General features: G+C 38.6%; 1 protein-coding gene across 1 annotated transcript in view; it reads left to right on the forward strand.

Moving 5' to 3' along the window:
- The window catches only part of C1_2H10orf90 (chromosome 1_2 C10orf90 homolog), a 561,981-nt gene that overhangs the window by 381,954 nt on the left and 158,004 nt on the right, over window positions 1-22,023 (forward strand). The window contains exon 5 of the mRNA XM_085622763.1: window positions 3,623-3,786. Within this exon, the coding sequence (XP_085478889.1) occupies window positions 3,623-3,786 (164 nt within the window). The remainder of the gene's footprint in view (window positions 1-3,622; window positions 3,787-22,023) is intronic.

The raw sequence follows: 22,023 nt of genomic DNA on the forward strand, positions 1-22,023 counted from the left end.
ATCTGGGCATCTAGACTCACCAGGTAGCTGGGCATCCAGCTGAGTAGGGATGTGGACGAGCTGTGGAAGTCCAACTTTAGCAGGGCAATGGATTGAATGGAGTCTAAGATACGAGCATGGCAGAGACTCCCCTTATCACTGGATGGGTGCATTGCTATTGCAAAAATGCTGGTGCTCCCCAAATTCCTTTATCTCTTCTTGAATATTCCCATCCCTCTCACATCATACTTTTTTGAAACATTGCACTCTCACATCATCACATTGCTCTGGGCAAGGAGCCAACCTAGAATTGCCTATGACATTCTAACTCTCCTCCAGGCACGGGGTCGTTTGGGGGCTCCCAATTTCAAGCTTTATGCGCTGTGCACCCAGGCTAGTTATCTCCACATCTCGATCCACCCTTCGCCTTTCCAGCTGCACATGGTGGTTAAGGCGGACTTGGCCTCCCCATGGCCGCTGCAGAATGCTCTTTTTTTGCACCATAAAATATTGCACGGTGAGATTGACACAGTCAAATGCCTGCACTGGGATGGGTTAGGTGAGTACAATGGCGCCGGGGTGCTCTATGCGCCATCCATGCCACTTACAAAACATCGGTCATTTCCCCCATTGCAGACTGAGGGTATGTCCTACTGCGCTGCTGATCTTGGCATTTGCACTATGGCAGACATTTACCCCGACAATAACTTCTTTGCTCTCCAAGACAACGTTGCACCACTCGATAAGCTACTATATTACCAGATTAGAGCAACCTGCAGAAGCGACAACCCCACGTTTCCACTTGCTCCCCAGCCTAGCGCTCCGCGTGAGCTTATTTATTCCTCAAGCTCTTCATGGAAATTGGTCACTAGACTCTATGCCCTTACATTTGCTGCTTCCCCCACCAACATGGACCGTGCTTGCAGCGCATGGGGTGCAGACTTAGAGCTGGACCTCTCCCCTGAAACCTGGCAATACTGCTGCAACCAGATAAGACGTCTCTCCCCAAACTATCGCTTGTGGCTTATCCAATTTAAGTTATTGCATAGTCTTTACCGCACCCCAACATCACTACATCAGATGGGCCTGCTGGACAGTGACAGATGTGCGAGGTGTTTAATGCCTAGTGTGGACTGCGTGCACCTGGCTTGGTTGTGACCAGAGTCTCCTCGTTCTGGTTGGAAGTCTGTGCCGCCATTAGTGAAATAATGTATGAGCGCATTTCCCCTGATCCCTTGGTGTGCCTCCTGGGCTACGTTAAGCACGTCTTGGACTCTAATTGCAAACTGACTGCAATGCTTCTGATACTTGCCAAGCAGCGAGCCGCCAACCAGCGCCCAGGGCTAAATGCTGGCTGGACGATGCATCTCACTGTCAGACAACCCTGGGCGAATTCTGGGATTTGATGCATGCGGCTAGTAGACCTCCAGACATATCTTCACAACTTGATGCTCCCGCAGTCCTCACCATTGACACCCCAGCCCCTGCCGCTCAGGTGACTGACATTGACCAAACTGATAAAACTCTTCCCTCAGACGCGACCTCATGTGTCTCCTCTAATGAATAAGAATCACAAGACCTACACGAATGTGCCGTGATATGTTTGTTTTCAACTATCAACTGCCATGTACTGCTGAATATAATTGTAAATGCAACCTTTACTAAGCTAACTGCTGGAGTGATTAATTGTAATATGCCTTGAATTCCTTCTTCAATAAAGGTTCTGAAAATCCAAAAAAATAATCAAACATGAAGTATGATAGTACTCGTTGTCTCTTGATGGGGGAGTATAAGCCTTTAACATTCCACGTAACAATTTCTAAAGCCATAAAATAAAAATACAAAATAAATGATGGAATGAATCTGCCTTAATGCAAATACTGATTAGAGGAACATGTAATACAAATAGGTATACAATGGCATTGAAACCCAAAAGATTAAGATAAGGAGAAAGAGAAGAAAGAGAAATACAACGTAGGTATTGAAGATCAATGCAGTAAAAGGAGATAGAAAAAGGAAACAATGAAGATTTAGAAAAAGGTGGATTTAATGTGGAAAGTTCTAAAGGAAAAAATAGTATTTTTCCTTTTTGAGTCACCATACCACATCAGTACATATGGGCCCAAATCCTAAGCAATATTTATTGAAACTATTGTGCTCTATCATGAAGCAACTGTGCTGCAGTTAGGAAACATATGCAACTTAGTAACATGATTAGCATTATCAGTAGACTGTACACTATGAAAAGCCTAACCTCACTACATGAGCACAAATGATATATCACGTATCTTTGGGATTATAGCCGGGCCCCATACCTGGAATTTGTCGTTAGCTGGTCTGCATCTCAGATTGCGCAAGGGTTGCTGGCTCGTTTCAGGCTCCTTCCTCCGCGAGAAATTTGTCTCTCTAGTTTCAAAAGGACAAGTCTGCAGTTCTAGAAAACAGTAGCTGGGTCTCTTTGTTATGACTATGTGTTAGGTGTGTTATTGACCAACAACACTGAAAAACAGGACACATTGTTATTCAACCTTGTACCCAATGTTCAAACTGAATACCAGCAGAATAGTTAAATAGCAAAAAACACATGCAGCCTATTTCTAGAATTATAATGTGCCATAAAAATAAACGTGCAACTTTGTAACGTGTGCAAAACAGAAGCGGCCTACAACCAACAGTTAGGTTAACATAAGGGAGAACTACAGTTCTACCAGGAAAGGGACCGAAATGACTTTGCTTAAATGACTTTGCTGCTAGACGCAGATGAGCTGAAGGCTATTATAGATGAAGGAAAAACATCAGGAGTGATTCCTTTATACACTGCTGCTTTTAGTATTGTGAAACACTGTGTCTTGTTCAAATGTCAGAGGGAAGTTGGTGTTGGTGGCATGGCCCTCCATGGATTTGAATCCTTCCTAGAAGGCATACAGAATCGATTTAAAACCAAATGGCACCCCTGAGAATTCATTTAAAAGGCATCTGCATGATACAAAAATACTTCTATGAGCCTTAATGGGCTCTGCTGACAGAATGAATTCACAACATGCACAACAATCTTTGCTTCATGTCGGCACACCACCCAAAGATTCCCTGAAGCCAATCATTTAATACTACCTTGAAGTGCATTAATAGTGCTCCTTGGTGAGTATCACCTCTTGTTGCTCTGGTGCATATCACTATGTGTTCTTTGTTTCATGCCATCCTGTGCTTTGCTGATGTACATCACTGTGATCCCACAGCTGTATATGACTGTTGTTCAGTGTGCATTGATTCCTGTATTTTTGTTGTTGGGTTTCCCTGGGTGTCGGAATGATTGGCAGACTTTCTGAAAGCGGGTTGCAGTTGGTGTGTTGTTTTGCGGCTTGTGTACATGCTCAAAGAATGTGATGCACCCATTCAAAAGCAAACCTATTGTATTTGTCAGTGCTTATTTCACTTGAGGTGGTGTTTGTTTGGTAATTATGATAAGAACTTTTTTTCATATTTTGCTCCCTACTCTGTGTGTTTTCTACAGTATCAACTCTGAGGATTCTTTATTGCAGATGCATGTAGGAGTTTAACATCACAGTCATATTTGATATGTACCAGTTAGCTACTCTATTAATCTGTTAACCAAAAGCAAAATGTGTACTTTTAATATCTATAGGAAACATCTCACTATGGCATTACAATGAAGATAAAGACAGTGACAAGCAAGACAAAGCAGCCACACATCTTCCAGCTATTACCTTGGAGAGACAAGGGGAATGCAAACCATTTCACACATCATTGGGCCCAGTAATCCTGAAGTCCAGACAACTGACTCTAAGGGTAAAAGAAAACAAGTATTTCATTGAAGGGTTATGTGAGCTTATGTATATTATCAATCTGTACTTTGCCATGGACATCCCTTCTCCCCTTTCTCCCTCTGTCAGTAGTAGTGCTCCTGATATTGAACATGATTTCAGGCTTGTGAAAACAAACATTATAATAGGTAGTTGTACTTAGGCCTGTGCTATAATTTTTTGCCACTCACACCATAATTCAAATGCTTAGGAGAACAATACTAAGATAGCTATGGCCAGGTTGGTATACAAATAAGATTTTTTTTAATAACAGATTTAGGGAAATATTCCGAAAATGTTATTCGAACAGTCGTACCTCACTGGATATGTGTAGTTTCAAACTAACACTATTTCTATATTTGGGCTATCTTAAATGACAAGAAACATATAGTAAAGTGATCAATTTTATAAGCAGTCCTTCACACATGACAATCAGTCATCCATGGCAGAAGATCCACACCATTTGCTGCAAATCTCTACAAAGGTCACCCTGAAAGGAAGCCTCGCCCTCCCACCACCCGAACCCTAAGCCACTTTTACCAACCTTCTCACCAACTTTATCGCTCTGCTCACCATCGACTCCAGAGCCTTAATTCTTGGTGACCTCCAATTTCACCCGGAAGACCAAAATGACCCCTACTCCACAGCACTCAAAAGCTTGAGCAACATCGAACTTACCCAACTCATCACAGAACCAACACACTCAGCAGAATACACACTGGACTACATCTTCACCACAAGTGACAGCATCAAATACAACTCCACCACACAGCTCACATGGACTGACCATTCCATCATCCATTTCCAAATCAACACACCTCAAGTCAACACGTCTTCTAGGTTCAGAACTCCAAGCCACAGCTGAATCAAAATCACAGAAGCAGACTGCCTCAGCACCCTCAGCACTTCTCAGCCTAGACCCATAGACAATTTTGATAATGACATCAACAACTTCAACAACTGTATCAAGAACTGCACTGACTCCCTCGCTACCATCAAATTCAACAAGCATAGTAAATAGATCAAATAAGCAGACCAGCTGGTACACAGAAGACCTCCAAGGTGGATGTATGATGGTATTCCACATGCGTTCAGGACGCATACATTCAGAACACCCTCTTTTGAATGAATGCGTCTTTGGGACGCATTTGTCCAGCATTCAAGTCATTTTAACGACTTGCCTTAGAAGGGTGCTGGATGTTAGAATAGTCTAATTTACTATTCCAACTCCAGTCTGAGCAACAGTAGGGAAGGTGTTGGACTTTAAATCCAACACCATTTCACCAATGCGCCCCCCTAAATGCAAGTCATTAAAATGACTTTGGGGCTGAATGGTTGTGTGCTAATGCTGCATTTGTTCTATTGTCAGTGCTGTGTTGGCACAGCGTGATTCCGGCTTCGTCCAAAAGCACGTTTTCCTTCCAAGACACCAAATAACACTATCAACAGCTAGAAAGGAAATGGAGAGCCAGTCATGACACTACTGAGAGAACTACCTACAAGGCTGCACTCAGATGCTATCACCAGCAAATTAGAGACACTAAGAAAAAAGCACTAGTGAACTGCATTGAAGGAAGCTCCAACAGATGAAAGGAGATCTTCTCGATCGTCGAGGATTCCACCTCACCCTCAGCCACTGCCAACAACATTGCTAGCATCCCACAACTCTGCCACAGCCTATCCAACTTCTTCCACAGCAAATTTACCCACCAACCCAACCCCAGATAACTCATTGCTAACCTACCCAACACCAACCAACATGGCCAACTGACCTAATGGACAATCCTCACCAGAAATGACACAGCAGCATTCATGTGGATCATCCACTCATAGCCCCAAAGGACCAATGCCACCACCACATCAATAATCTGGGAGCATCGCTAATCAGCACCTCCCTGACCCACATCATCAACACCTTCATCATGTCCACCACTTTCCCAGATAAATGGATACTTGCAGAAATCAACGGCCTCCTCAAGAAGCCCACAGCTGAACCGAAGCAACTGAGCAAAATCTGACCAATCTCCCTGCTCCCCTATTCAGATAAAGGGATCAAGTAGGCCATTAACAAGCAACTCACGACCCACCTCGAACTTCACCATCTTCTAGACAACAGACAATCAGGATCCTGAAATAACCACATAATCAAAACAGCACTCATCGTGGCCACCCACGACATTTGAAACCTTCTGTATTGGGGAGAAACATCAGCCCTCATCTGGCTTGACATCTCTCAATGGCTTTCAACACTGTCTCCTACAACACCCTCATCAGAAGACTCCATTAGATTGGCAAACAAATCCGCTCTCAAATGATCTGTTTCTTCCTCACGGGAAGAACCCACAGAGTCAGGCTGCCACCCTTCACATCAGAGACCAAGAAACTGACATGCGGTGTCCCACTGCGACATGACAACACTCACCAACATCCTCCAATCACAAGACATCACCGTCATCTTCCATGCCGATGTTACTCAACTCTACCACTAGAACCAACTTCAGCAACTGTATAACCATGGTAGAAGACTGGATGCGAACCAGCTGCCTGAAGCTCAACTCAGACAAGATGGAAGTACTGGCCTCTGGCAACAAGACCTTCCCATGAGATTCCACCTGGTGGCTGTCGGAGCTAGAACCAACACCCACAGACCACTCAAGAAATCTAGGGATCATCCTAGATGACAAGGTCAACATGACGGCTCATGTCAACACAGTGTGCACCTACTGCTTCCACATTCATGCTGCGAAAGATCTTCAAATGGTTGCCTCAGAACAATAGATGAACCATCACAAAAGCTGGCTGGACTACGACAACACTCTCTACACTAAAACCTCCAAATAACTCTTACAGAGACTCAAGACCATACAGAATGCAGCCGATTTCCCATGCTGCACTCACATTAAACCGCACCTCGGGAGACCTCCCACTCACAAGCACAGCCAATCGCAAACTTCTCACGCATATATACAAAGCCCTATACAACACATGACCAGAATTGCTGAACAGCCGCATGCCCTACACCAACCCACTAGACACCTGCGCTCTGCCTCACTCTCAGCCACACACACCCACAGCCGTAAAAGCAAAACTGGAGGTTGCTCAATGTCCTACATCACACTCAAGACACAGACCTACATTCCTCAAAACATCAGAGCCTCCTTCTCACTTTTTGAGTTCCACAAGAAACTGAAGACCTGGCTCATCATATAAGCACCATGGGACCACACACCTATTCACCTTGCCAAAGCACCTGGATACCCTCTTGGGTGATTAGTGCCCTACAAAAATCAACATAACATTTGTTTATTTCTGTTGGCCTCCATAGAGCTTAGAAGGGATAGGGCATCAAAACACTTTACGGAGAGGCTTCAGATCAAAAAGGTAATATGACATGTTACATAATATCTGATGACAATTTTTAATGCAAGGGGGTACAGAAAGGAATATAACACAATACTTCTAGAATATTTATACATTGGTAGTTGGTGTAGGCTAAGTGAGATCAACAGTGTTAGACAACAGGTGTCTCAGTCTTAAAGGCATTGGAGGATAAAAGCTTAAATAAAGAACTTTGGAAATGTTGGTTGGAGAGAAAGTGTGGTAATTCTATTTTGAAGACAATGTATCAATGATTGAGTTGGATGGAAAGTGGTGGATCTCCAGATTTTGAGAGCACATGAATAGAATGGTTGTATTGTTGTGCTTTGCTTTGCAAATGTTGGCATTCCTAGCCCGTAATGCTTTTGAGAGAGTCCACCTGAGATTTTCATCTTCTGTTTCAGACAGTGGTAAAGGCCAGAATGTAAGATTTAGTGCAACAGGTAGGTCATTTTTAATATGCAACTGGCTGCAATAGGTAGCAATTGAAGTAAAATGGGCAACAGTGTGATGTGACCAAGACATTTGTTTCAGGAGGCTAGGTTTGTAGATGTATACAGCATATAGGCAGGTGAAGGTTTTAACCACGCCCATTAAGTTGGTGTAGTCAGGAAACTTCACTTTTTACAGGAACATGAAATCGCATACTCAACCTGTACAGCCCAAAGCTCTAAGGATATCAAGGAATAGGCTTAAAAGAGTAGGAAGTGAGAACAGAACTTTTGAGAGCACTTACAAGGAGAGGGATAAAAACAGAGTGAGTTGAATAACTGAATCAGTTGAAATGAGTTTAAGAAGAGGCCAACCCATTAAGACTGTTTATGGTGCTTTTCATTGCACTACCCTTTTATTTTACTGTTTCATTGTTTCATCCTTATCTTTATTGCATATATATATCTTTATTGTATGTATATATATATATATATATATATATATATATATTCACTGAAAAAACCATAGGTTTCATGCACTTTATAGTTAGGAATTGGCATTTAAAAAACCTTAGAAATTCACTGAAAAAACCATAGGTTTCAATGGCATTATAGTTAGCTGGACATTTCCCTCGTACAAAACCCTACTATAGTTAGTTCAGGTAACTATAACTCGCGCCCCCGCAATGCACTGCTGATGACGTCACATATTACATCACTCATGACATGGTCAGTGACATCACTTATGACCTCACTGATGACATCTCAAATGACATCACTGATGACATCACTAATGACGTCATCCAGTGAGTCTGTGTTTCTGTAAAATTTGAATATGTTTAATATATATAGGAAAGGCCTATGGAAGAATGAGTGGGTGTATAAGTATGTGAATGGATGATTTAGTTGGTGTGTGACTGACTATATAAGTGAGTTATTAAACGGATCTTACTGCAGACAAGTGACTAAACTGTGTGAATGTCTGTATCTGTCTATCTGTTGGTGTATAAGTGGCTGCATGGTTTTGTGAATAGCTATATGAGTGTCTATATGGGTTATTGATTGGTTGTCTGAGTATCTGTATGGGTGCCTGAGTGTTTGTGTGGGTAGGGTGTGTATGACTCTGTGCATAGATGTGTGAGTGTGTGATTCTATTGTGCATGGTTTTAAGAGTGCATATGTGATGGACTGTATTGGTGGGTGAGTGTGTGTATGGTTGTGTTAGTGATTGAATGTATATCTCAGTGGTACATGTGTCAGTAACTACATATGTGAAAGGCAGTGTATGTGTGTGTAAGAGTATATAACTGGCTATATGTGAGAGTGTGTGATTGCGAGAGTGGCTGTATGGATGAGTGTGTGCTTGTATCAGTAATTGTATAAGAGCGTCAGAATGTGGTAGTATTTTTATGAGTAAGTGAACTTGTGTGTATAACTGTATAGGTGAGTAAATTGGAGTGTGATTAATTATTTGCATGACTGCCTAGGTGTGTGAGTACGTCTATGGATGATTGGCGGTGTCTGAGTGTCTATATAGGTGTATAATTGCATATGATAGTCCTGTACTGAGTCACTGTAATTATGTGTGACTGTACAGGTGAGTGAGTGGAGGTGTGTGTAGACCTAAGAGTCAATGAGTGGGTATGTAGTTATTGGTATTGGAGTATCTATGGTTCTGAGAATGGCCGTCTGAAATTTTTAGTCGGTATATCAAAGGATATATTAGAGTGTGAGAAGATGCCCTAATTTATCACATGGATGACTTCATCAGTGATGTCATCAGGAATGTCATGAGTGATGTCACTGACCATGTCATGAGTGATGTAATATGTGACGTCATCAGGAGTGTATTGCGGGGGCGCGAGTTATAGTTAGCTGAACTAACTATAACGAGGGAATTTCTAGGGTTTTGTACGAGGGAAATGTCCAGCTAACTATAACGCCCCTGAAACCTTTGGGTTTTTCAGTGAATGTCTAAGGTTTTTTAAATGCCAATTCCTAACTACAACGTGCATGAAACCTATGGTTTTTTCAGTGAATTTCAAAGGTTTTTAAAATGCTAATTCCTATCTATAATTTATCACTAAAGGTATGATGTTTCATGATTTTCATTGGATTTCTAAATTTTTCTATTTCAGTCTGTCAATTCCTTTAATTATGTTTTTTTTAAATTCATTTTTATCACCTTTTTTAACGTATTTTTTCAATTAATTCTCTTAAAAATTACAAAATATTATTTGTTTTTATTGGGTTTTTTAAAAAAAATGGTTAATGTTTTAAAATATATTTTTAAACTTTTTTAACATATTTTTAAACTATATTTTCAAAACTTTATTTTTCATTTATTTTTTTCCATTTTTTGGGGATCTGTGCACCCTAAGCGCACCCTTCATGGCCCGTACTTGTTTAGTGCGCGATCACACTGCGACCGGTACGCGACTCCAAGCCTATACGTGACACGTACGATGCACGTTACGTGATGCTGGCACACTTCCGCGATGCGTCATATGCGTGTATGATGCGGTGGGTGCGCGAATCCTGAGAAATATTTTACATTTAAAAAAACATATATATATGTATTTCATGTGAATATTAATTGAAGACAAACTCTAAACTACTCATAAAAGTAATATATTTTTACATTTAATCCTATATTCTTTTTAAATTCAATTTCGCGGATGAGCGCTGGGTGCGTGCTGCCAATGCGCACGGTGCGCGGATCCCATGTGACCTGAAAAAAAGAGATTTGATTGGTTCATTACACTTCCTGTTCTAACTATTGAAAGACCCCACCCATTTCAATCATTCTTCTTAGACCTTCTTTGGAGAAGCATCTCTTTGCAGAGAAGAAGCTTTTTTTACTAAGTTTTCACTTAGTTCAAACTTTTTTACAAAAGAATGGCTTCAGGGCAGGAGCGATCTCCAGCATCTCAACATTCTTCTGGAGATGAATTTCTGGCTGAAGCACCACGCCCGGAAAGATATTCATCCATCGTCTGGAAATTTTTTACTTTTCCAGAGGGGCAATCGAAGACCAATGCCACCAAAGTGACATGCAAGATATGTCAAAAGGTGCTCTCCCATGGCAATCCAACAAAGAAATACTCATGTGGCACAGCGAGCATGAAAAAGCATCTCAAAACCATGCATCCAATAAACTTGGCACGTGAAGAGTGCCGAAGAATGAGAGTTCTTCCTGGACCTTCACAGACATCATCACAGCCAAGTACTTCCCGTGTCCATCCATCGGACCAGCACTTGGACATCCGTCCTCAGTTTGCCACACTGAAAGTACTCTGCTTGAAGTGTAATGCAGTGCTATGCTACGGAGAGCAGTCTATTGACTTAATTTGCAGGATGCAAGAAAATCATCAGTGTGAGGTTTTTTGTTTTTTTTTTACCCTGAAGTTCATTGTTTTGTTTCCCCAGTTCTGTTTTTTCCTTTTTTTCAAGAAAAACCAAAATAAATTAAAAAATTGGTCAAAAAACCCCCCAAAAAATATAAAAGAAAAAAAAAGTTCTTGTAAGAACTAACTTTCCTGGTTTAAAAAAAGAGCTATATTTGTTTGTAGGTGTGTGAAAGTTTAGATGAATGTATGTGTAGTGTGTGATTGACTGAATGAATGCATTAATAGCGTATGGGGAATGAATAAGTGCAGAACTATGAGAAAGTGCTGCAGCATCACACAGTAACCTCTTTAACTGCAGTGTGCTGTAGTACTTCCTAAGCACAGGGATGCAACATATGTACATAAATATGTTGCAAATCTATGCTTCTCTCAATAAACACATTTTTCTCCTTCAATGTATGCTGAACATTTTAGCATGCATTGAAGATTTAAAAATGAGGAGAAAAGAAAACAGTTCTCCTTGTTCTGCTTCCGTACACCAATTAGAGAATGGTGCAGCATTCACACACATATCAAGAAATATGATTTCTGATAAATCTGGAGATGTGTCTTATTCTATGAGTATTCAGTGCAATCATACACAACAACACTTATAGAACAACCTTTCAACGCAAAGTGGTGCGTATGATGAGGTTGTATTTACATGGAGTAGAAAAAGTACACAGAGCGCCTTTTCCTCTCTTTGTAAATATGAAAGAGTATCTTGCGCAATAACTATGTTACAAAAACGGACATATTTCTGTTTTAAAATTGCTTCTGAATAATTTAAGGTAAGCACAGAGTTTTGTCTGCAAAGATGCTCAAAGAAGAATGAGATGAAATGACTGCGGTCCTTCGATAGGTACAATGGGAAATATTATGAACCACTCAAATCTGTTTTTTTGCAGGTCACATAATATCCGGTAACAGAGAGATTTCAAAACTACATCGTTATAAACAGAGTGTTTTAAAAAAGTTTTTCAATCTTTGTAGGTTCTTGCATATCTGCCCATTCTGCATATTTATATTTACTTAAACTTACCTTCACAGTAATAGAAATTAAAAATGGTATAAATTTTTTTCAGATTTTTTTTTGCAATAAAAATAGATGTAAACTGCTTATTTTGGAATTAGGATCAGTTAAGAAAAGAAAAGATAGTTATAACATGTAATAATACATTTTTTACAACACAGCATAATTTCAACAAAATAATTTGTTTGCCTTTTTTTCTGTTCTCAGAATATATTGAATTTCACTAGAAATAGTGATTTCAATCTTACTCATCACTTAACAGCGGGCAAAAAAAAACCAATCAAAAAGATTGTTTAAAAAAACCCAACATACTATTCTCAGTAAAATACCACAAGATACAAATCACACATATATAAAATGCTTATGGCTAACAAAATTCTATAAGTTTAACTTACAAAAACTGTAAATGTTGTCGCATAAAAATATTCACCGAGTCAATGAGCACAAAAAAGTCCATAATTCAAACATATACCTTTCCTTGAGGCCAAATGGTATTTTTGCACTCCTTTTTATGTAAATTGTACAATGATAGTCCTATTAAATGATAATAATACATTTCTCAGAGAGTGAATTATCTTCCTAAAACTTTGACTTTAAAAATATTAGGTAGGAATTCAGTAATTCCCTAGGCAAACGTTGTTTGAAAACTAACTGGGAATCATTACAAAGTGTCCAGCCTTTGTCACATTTTAGATAGGCAGTGTAATGTCCAGATGTGGTGGAAGGACCATCATGGAAAATTATTGCAATTGCTACAAAAGTCCTTCCTGATATTGATACTTGTGTTGCTACAAATTGCTTTATTAAAGTATCCAATTTTCTTCCATCAGCTGTACAACGTTGCATCATTAAAATTATGTATTGTCCATATTTTCTTAAAAATAATGTGGATAACATTTCTGATTTCCATTCGCTACACTCCATGTTTTGATTTGCACCTTTAACTAATTTATTGAAGGAAACTGATTTACAGTCTGGTAATGTTAAATAAAGAAATCTTTCAGTGTCTACATTAGTGGAACATGTATACATGCAATTTTCACAATGATGTTCCCATTTGTAAGAAAGGCCAAAAATATTTTCTATTTCTACACCTTCATTTTCAAAAATGGTAAGCATATACATTAAAAATTCCTGAGCATCTTGTTGGATATTTTGTGTAAATTGTGTAGAACCAGAACACACATCCAAAAGATTACGAACATCTGAAACAGATTGTACTTTACTTGTATCTGTTGTCAATTTTTCAAAAACAGAATGCAACAGACAACAAAATCTTTGTTGCCGATTCTGCAGTATTTGCTCTTGCAAACCTTCAAGATAAAAAACAACATTGACCACTACATTAGCATAGCAGTTGACACCTGAACTATTTTCAAACTGATAACCAACAACCTCTTCAACAGTGTCCAAGTTCTTTTTACTTGCAATCACAACATTATCTTGTGCTATTCCCTTCTCAACACCTTCAGAACAAATACTCTCAAACCTTCTTTTTTGACCAACCACACGCTTTTCAAATACAGGATATTGACCTAAATTTGGAGCATACACCCTTCTTAACCTATTATACTCTTTTACACAGTTTGCATCTGCAGTAACCTTTGTCTCATCAAAATCAATCAAAAACAAACCAGATAATGTTCTGACTCGCGACAAAGCAACATATGCCATACCCTCTTTAAATACAGTAGATCCAATGTTCACCAATGCACTGTCTACACTTAATCCTTGAGATTTATAAATAGTCACTGCATATGCCAGAGAAAATGGAAATTGTTTCCTACGGACATATAAATCTTTAACAAGCAAAAAACGAACTGAACAACGACCAATTTCCTTAACTTCTTCAATCTGATCAAATAGAATTTTTAAAATTTCAATTCCTTCTTTTTTCTGATAATTAACAAAATCTACCACTTTACCCATTGCGCCATTAACTAACCCTTTTTCTACATCCAAATTTCGCCTTAAAATTACCCGACAGTTTACACACGCAGACAGTGTCTTTTCTAAACCAGCTGTTTTAGATATTTTTTTTTCTAAAGAATCCAGTTTAGTTTTCAACGTTCCCGTCAAAATAATAGTGATTCCTTTATGCTCTATTTTATCGATGGCTTCCATTTTTATAACTTCTTCATTTTCCAGTTTCAATAGTTCTTCGTTGAATATGGAACACTCTCGCAGTGTTGGCATTAAGCAGATCACTGATTTATTTTCAGCAATTTTCATGTACACTTTTGTAGGAACTACATTTTCATTTGGAAAGACATTGCAAAGTAATCGACTTTCCAAAGCTTGTTTGCCATGTTTTGTAAGAATTCCAATTCTTATATCTTGAAGAATACTTCCATATTCAGCATCATTTGCCTGTCCCATATTTGTTGTCATTTCTTGTATTCAAAATTAGTCCAAACGTTCACATTACCAACACTACCAAGAGACTTTCTGGTATCTTCATGTGCAAGTGTTTTATATACCGGTTGTCCTTTTAGCGGAGAGAGTTGCAATAGATCTCCAAAAAATATGACGTGTTTTCCTCCAAATAACACGTCATACTCTGTTTTAAGAATTTATTGCATTCTTAAATGCACAAAGGCAAGCATTAAGTTTGAGACCATGCTCACCTCATCAATAATGAGAAGTTTCATTTTCTTCAAGACTCTTGAATCTTCACAACAAGCTTCTCCAGATAGCTTGTGGTATTCCAATTTGTTCTCATGCTCTACTGGTAGCATTAGTAAATGATGTAATGTAATTCCTTTAAGGTTAAGTGCTGCCAACCCAGTTGGAGCAGTGACAATAGAAGACAAATGCGACTCAGTTGTTTTCTGCAGATAACTTGTAATTACTTAAATTTAAAAACTTTTTCCTGTTCCAGCTTGATCACTCACATACATTCGGATAGGTTGAAATGATGTACATGAGCACCCTTTCTTTTCATGAAGTAATCCATGGTCAATCTGCTCTTTCACTTGTTGATATATTTGTTTCTGTTCAACATTTAGTTGTTCTTCCAAGTTTCCTAACTGTATTACATCTTCTTGAGCTTGATACATTGATGTTTCCACCTCATTCATGGCAGTTGCTGCTTCATTTTCAACAATTGGTTGTCCTAGTGGATCTTGACTCAGTGCAGCAGAACTTTGACTATCTTGAGAACTGTCTCTAGCAATCTCAGCTGCAATTGTAGCTTCTTAATCAATTTCATCATTCAACATTTTCACATACTTTGCAAAAGCACTGCATTGTATGCTATCTTTACAAGCATTAAATGAATCTTCATAGCTCTGAAAATCTCCAAGTAATTCCAATTCTGAACGCCATGGTTTGAACATTTGCAAAAGGGCTAAATATTAAAATTCCCTTTTATCAGCAGTGTCGCAACTCAGTTTCCTCTGATTAATTAAATTTCCTTTCCTCTGTTTCACCAGACATCCTTCAGAACCAATAACTGCATATTTTCCATCATTGATGTTCTCTGTAGTATTCCGTTTAAAAGTGTAATTTGCAGCACTTCATAGAGACACAAGATGATGACTTCTGTTTGGGTAATATGTGTCCAACATATTCGTTTTCTAAATATCTGTACTTTCTGGTTCTTTTTCTGCTAAATATTCAATTTCTTGAACAGATTTCAGTACCCGATTTCACATTCCTGCAAGACCTAGACTCACCCAAATGATTCTTCTACTTTTGGAATATAGACTTGCAGGTGATAACCGTTCTGAACATTCATATGCTCCAATTTCACGATGCGATAGCATCTTCAAACTGAAACTGTATAATTTTTTACTTAGAGTCTTCTCGTGAGAAATCTCTTCCCACATTTCTTTCAATTCCGTCTTTTCTGATTTAGTAATGTAGGACGTTACATACCGAGCAACAGCAATGGAATTGTCCGCAACATACTGAATATCCATGTTAGCATTCCACATGGATAAAATAACTGGATTGTAGTCATTTATGTATTTAGATTCTTCACTTCTTTTTAAGTTGTAGGTATTTTTCGGAGACTTTCTTGTGATGGTATGTCGCACAGCTGACATAAAACTGTTCACTCTTCCTTTGGATAATACAGGACGTGGAAATCCAAAACGACATTTGGTATAGAACTTATCCTTTGACTTGTACGTTCGTCAACAGTATTTTCCACATCGATGGCTTTGGAATCGTAAGATTTGTTGTTTTAAGTTTTTATGTTCTTTGCTATTGGGTACACCACATGTGGCATAATCTTCAATGAAAGACAAAACAGTTTCACCTGAATCTGTTCCAAATTTGGGGGCGTCCTTGATCCATAACAACATATGTATATGAGGAGCACCTCTTGCTTGATACTCCTTTCTCCAAAAGAAATCCACAACTTCTCCAAGAGGAGGATTCTTTTTATTGCAGATGAAAGACATCATAGCTTCAAATCTATGATTGAAATATCTGCATACATTAACAGGATCCAATGAGCACAATTCTCCAGGTGTCTTGTATTCAATATTTGTTATATTGCAATTTGCCTTTCGAAGAAATTCAAGTAAATCATCCCAAGCATACTCAGCACAGCTTAGTGTAACAAACCATGTAGGAGTTCCCAAGTTAGGTAGCATACATTTCAATTCTCCATGACGACGGTACCAATATTCATTAGTCCCTCGCTGACATGCCATCAGATTCATCAACTGAGATTCTAAATGATCATCTCTCTGATGCACTTTATCCATAAAATCCTTTGCAGTTACATTTTGCAGATGCATTACAGTTTTGAAAATGTGATGTACTGCATATGAAAGTCCAGACAAGTCACTTTCAAACAGAAGATGAAACATATAAGGGATATATTGTCGAAATCTTGGATCTTCTGCATATAATCTTGTTGTCCGATATTCAGATGCAGGAATCTGCAAAGGACGTTCATCATATCATCCACCTTTTCCTGTTGGAAACAACTGTGGGAAACAACAAGCTTCCAAACTCTCTTCCCATACACTCATGGGACTTCCTGTTGCTTTTTTCATTTGGAACAACTCAATCGTATTCCCAATCACCTCTTTGGAATGAAGTGGATGTACACTGTAATGTTCATAGATTTCTTCACATCTGGACATGTCCACTTTTTCAATTTGTCCACTTAATGTTTCAGAATCTTCTGCTAAATCTATTTCTTCTTCCCCAACAAACACATTTCTATAGTACTCATTATTTTTTAACAGATACAATGATGCCTTTTGCACTTGTCTAACATCCACTAACTCTTGCCAGATTTTTTATTCTTAGTAGGAACACCATTAACTAGAATGACTAGTGGCTCATTTTAGTTTCAATATTTTTCCTTAAGTGTAACGGTAAATACACAACTCTTCCTTTCAATCCTCTTTGCAACTCTGATGGAGGTAATTTACCTGTTTTAGGCTCCATACGAACAATAGCCTGAAACGGGTGCACACATTGAATGAGAATAGACTCATACGTATTTAAATCTATCAGCTCTGGAGGAATAGCAACCAACTCTAGATTATTATGAACTGCTCTAGCAGGCATTTTATTCTCATCTAATTTGTAATAACAATATTTGCAAATACGCTGCTCAGATCCCAAATCAAAACAATCCTCTACCAGCAAATAAGTTGCAAATTCCATCCACTGATCATTATCTTCTATTTCACTTTTTAAATACAGATTGACACCCCTTGTCTGATTTTTATAGTGAGTTCGCCGACAACAAATACAAGAAACATTTGGTCTTTCACCTGAAATGACCTTAAACTTTGTGATTTCATCCTCAAAAATTTTTGTAATCACAGGTTCTACATTTCTTCTACTAATGTCACAGTTTCTCCACTCTCTTGCTGAGGACCAAAGTAACAAAACTCAATATCCTCACAAACCTTCTTCACATCTGATACTGAGCCACGTAAAAGAGCACTGTTCAACTCATTTAACTTTAGTGCTGGACTTTTCGCATAATACAATCTTCTCACTAACTTCCGCATTTGAGTATGATGTACTGCCAGCATCCTGAAATGGTGAAAAACACTTTCACAAACTTTCCCAGAAAGACAAGCCAGAGAATGACCTTGCAAACCAGTATTTTTTCTCACTCTGCAAGGGTCTAGTCCTTGCAACACCTTAATCTTTTGTTTAACACTTTTTTTAGTATATGCTCGTAAAAAACAACATAATTTATCAATAGATTCCTGTCGTACACTACAAATACTACTGCAATCCCATGTATACACAGGGTGTTTAGGACGTCTTCCTAGAACTTCATCAGCTATCACTTCTTCTGCATTTCTTTCAACCATTTTCTCTTTTTCAATTGGACAACCATCTCTAACTTCGTAACCTCTACCACTGGTGTCAACTGCAAACAGTAATTTTTTGCTCTCTAAATAACTCTCTTCATTAAAGAAAGGCTCTGAACTGGAACTGTGTTTCCATTCTCCCAAGAAAATATCACAATTTTTTTTTCTATTAATTACTCTTTTCCTCCTACTTTTGGCCTTCATTAAATTGAGTGATTTATCTAGTGATCGAATTCTGTTTAATACTAAAATGAATAGTTTCCTTTTTACTTCTAAAGCCTTTTCAACAATGTTTTCAATATGCTTCTTCTTTTTATAAAACAGAGCTCTCTTTTTATATTTCTTCACATCTTTTAGCAAATTATGTACTACTCTCTTGTAAAATATGTTTTTTCGTAATTCCTTATACTGATTTTGCCTTCTTTTAGCACACTTTGTCTCCTTTGACTGAATATTTGTTTTTTTGCGTTTCCTCTTATTTTGAATTTTTTTTGTAGTTGAAACATTCACAGTGGATTCAGCGTTCTGTACATTCTGTTTCCTCCTACAAACATTTTTAATAAATTGCTTTGTGATCTTACCAGAAGATTTTTTCTTTTTAGACACATTATCTTGTACATTCAAAACTTGTGATTGACTTTTCTTCAAGTAATTCTCCTGTCTCTGTTCTTTTCTTTTTCTTTTTTTTCAGGCATGATTTATCTATTTTAACGTTGAAAAACAGTATCTGTAAAGACGAATCACAAATAAAAGTATATTAATAACTTTCAAATTCATACTATTCTATTACTGTAAAAACACATTTTATATAAAAACTGACTAAGAAACTATAGCCATGAAGCACAAGTGTGATGATGGTTAAAACACTACAAGCATAGTGCATACTACTTTGAAGCAGTTCATGCCCTAAAGCCTACCTCACTAAAAGAGTATATGCTAACTGACCGAATGATTACAATACTATTAGGAAACAAACTGGGTGTGTGACTGGGTATTTCCTAGAAGTGTATGAATACTGACATGGATATTGATGGTGTGAAAGACAAGTGTGAAGGTGATTAGAGACCTACATGCATACTCGACACATGTTTCAATCCATTCATATGTTAAGGCCTGTCTCACTCCAATACTATTTGGATACTGATTAAATGATTAGAGTACTGCAAGAAGAATGTCTGGGTGAGTTTATAAGTGTTCGGGTTTTGGCACAGTGAATGGATTACTCCATGGTGCTGAATGGGTCACTAGAGGACTCCAAAAGGAGTGACAGAGTATTTGCTAGAAGTGTATAAATACTGACTAGGGAATTGAAGGTGTAAAACACAAGTGTGTAGGTGGTTAGAGGACTGCATGCATAGTGGATAGGCATTTGAAGCAATTCATGTACTAAGGCCTGGCTCACCGCATGAGTACTTGGGTACTGACTGAATGATTAGAGTACTACAAAGAGAGTGCCTGGGTGAATTTATAAGTGTTTGGGTTTTGGCGCACTGAATGGATTAGTACATGGTGCTGAATGGGTCACTGGAGGAGTACAGGGGGAGTGATAGGATGTTTGCTGCACTATATGTATACTGAGTGGGGAATTAAAGATGTGAAAGACAAGTGTCTTGGTGGTTAGAAGACTGCATGCATACTGGATAGACGTTTGAAGCAATTCATATGCTAAGGGCTGGCTCACTGCATGAGTACTTGGATACTGACTGAATGATTAAAGCACTGCAAGGAGACTACCTGGGTGAATTTATAAGTGGTTGCCTTTCAGTGCAGTGAATGGATTAGTACATGGTGCTGAATGGGTCACTGGAGTAGTATAAGGAGAGTGAGAGAGTATTTGCGGGAACTGTATGAATACTGTCTGGGATATTGAAGGTGTGAAAGACAAGTATGTAGGTGGCCAGAGACCTACATTCATAATGGATAGACGTTTGAAACAGTCCATAGAGTAACACTTGGATCACTGCAAAACTACCTGACTACTGACTGAATCATTGTAGTACTACAAAAAAAAGTAACTCGGTGAATCTTTTTAAGATTTTGGATTCTAGTACAGTGAATAGGTTAGTACTTACTGCCGAATGAGTCAGTGGAGGTGTGCAATTAAAGTGTTTATTGGAGTTTATAGATACTGACAGAGAAATTGAACGTCTGAAAGGCAATTGTGTTGGTAGTTACAGGCCTCCATGCATACTGGAAACACATTTGAATCAATCCATGTGCTAAGGCCTGCCTCACTCCATTAGTACTTAGGTACTGACTGAATTATTAGACTATTGCAAGAAGCATACCTGGATGAATTTACAAGTGTTTCAGTTTTGGCGCAGTGAATGCTGTACTACATGGTGCTGAATAAGTCACTAGAACACTGCAAGGGGAGTGACAGGATGTTTGCTGAAAGTACATGAATACTCACTGGGGAATTGAAGCTATTAAAAACAAGTGTATAGTGTGTTACAAGACTGCATGCATACTGCATATAAATTTGTACCCTCTATGTGGTAATGCATGGTTCACTGCATGAGTACCTGGAAATTAACTGAATCATTAGACTACTGCTAGAAGAGTGCCTGGGTAAAACTGTTAAGTTTTTCAGTTTTGGCACAGTAAAAAGATTAGTACATGGTACTGGATCAGTCACTGGATGAGTGCAAGATGAGTGACAAGATGTTTATTGGAGTATATAGATACTGACTAGTTAATTAAAGAAGTGAAGGACAAATGTGTAGGTGACTAGAGGCCTGTATGCATACTGCATAGGGGTTTCAAGCAGTCCATGTTGTAAGGCCTGGCTCGCTGCATGAGCACTTGGATACTGACTGAATGATAAGAGTACTAGAAAGAGAGTGCCTGAGTGAATTTATAAGTGTTTGGGTTTTGGCAAAGTGAATGGTTTAGTATATGCTACTGAATGGGTCACTAGAGGAGTACATGGGGAGTAACATAATGTTTGCTTGAAGTGTATGAATACTGACTGTGGAATTAAAGGTGTGAAAGAGAACTGTGTAGATGGTTAGAGGACTGCATGCATAGTGGATAAGCATTTGAATCAATGCATGTGCTAAGGCCTGCCTCACTTAGTTACTACTTGAATATTAACTGAATGTTTACAGTATTGCAAGGACACCTCATGGGTGATTACATAAGCAATAACTGCCTTCTAATTCTAACAAAACGTGAGAACAGGAAACTTTTTAAGCGGTGATGCATATTCAAACATATGAAGTACCCAAATGCTTCTCTCACAGTGGTTCCCAAATGCACACAGACTCACAGTGTGATTCTAGACGAGCAACACTATCTCTAGGAGTTTACCAAAACTCGTTCACTACTGTAGAAGGGGTAAGGGTACTGTACACAACCTACATATTTCAGTACTATACTTTACTGTCAATGCCTGTCTCATTTTATCAATGCATAAGCAATGACTGGCTTCTAATGCTACTAAAACTTGACAACATGACAGGTTTTAAAACAGTTATCTGTCAGCAAATACATGATATTACCAAATGCTTCTCTCACAGTGGTTCCCAAATGCACACAGACTCACAGTGTGATTCTAGACAAGCAACACTATCCCTAGAAGTTTACCAAAACTCATTCACTACTGTGCAAAGAGTAAGGGGACTGCACACAATCTACATATTTCACGACTCCAGTTTAGTGTCAAAGCCTAACTCATTTTATCAAAGTATA

Source organism: Triturus cristatus, chromosome 1_2, assembly GCF_964204655.1.
Source record: "Triturus cristatus chromosome 1_2, aTriCri1.1, whole genome shotgun sequence".
NCBI classification, from domain to species: domain Eukaryota; kingdom Metazoa; phylum Chordata; class Amphibia; order Caudata; family Salamandridae; genus Triturus; species Triturus cristatus.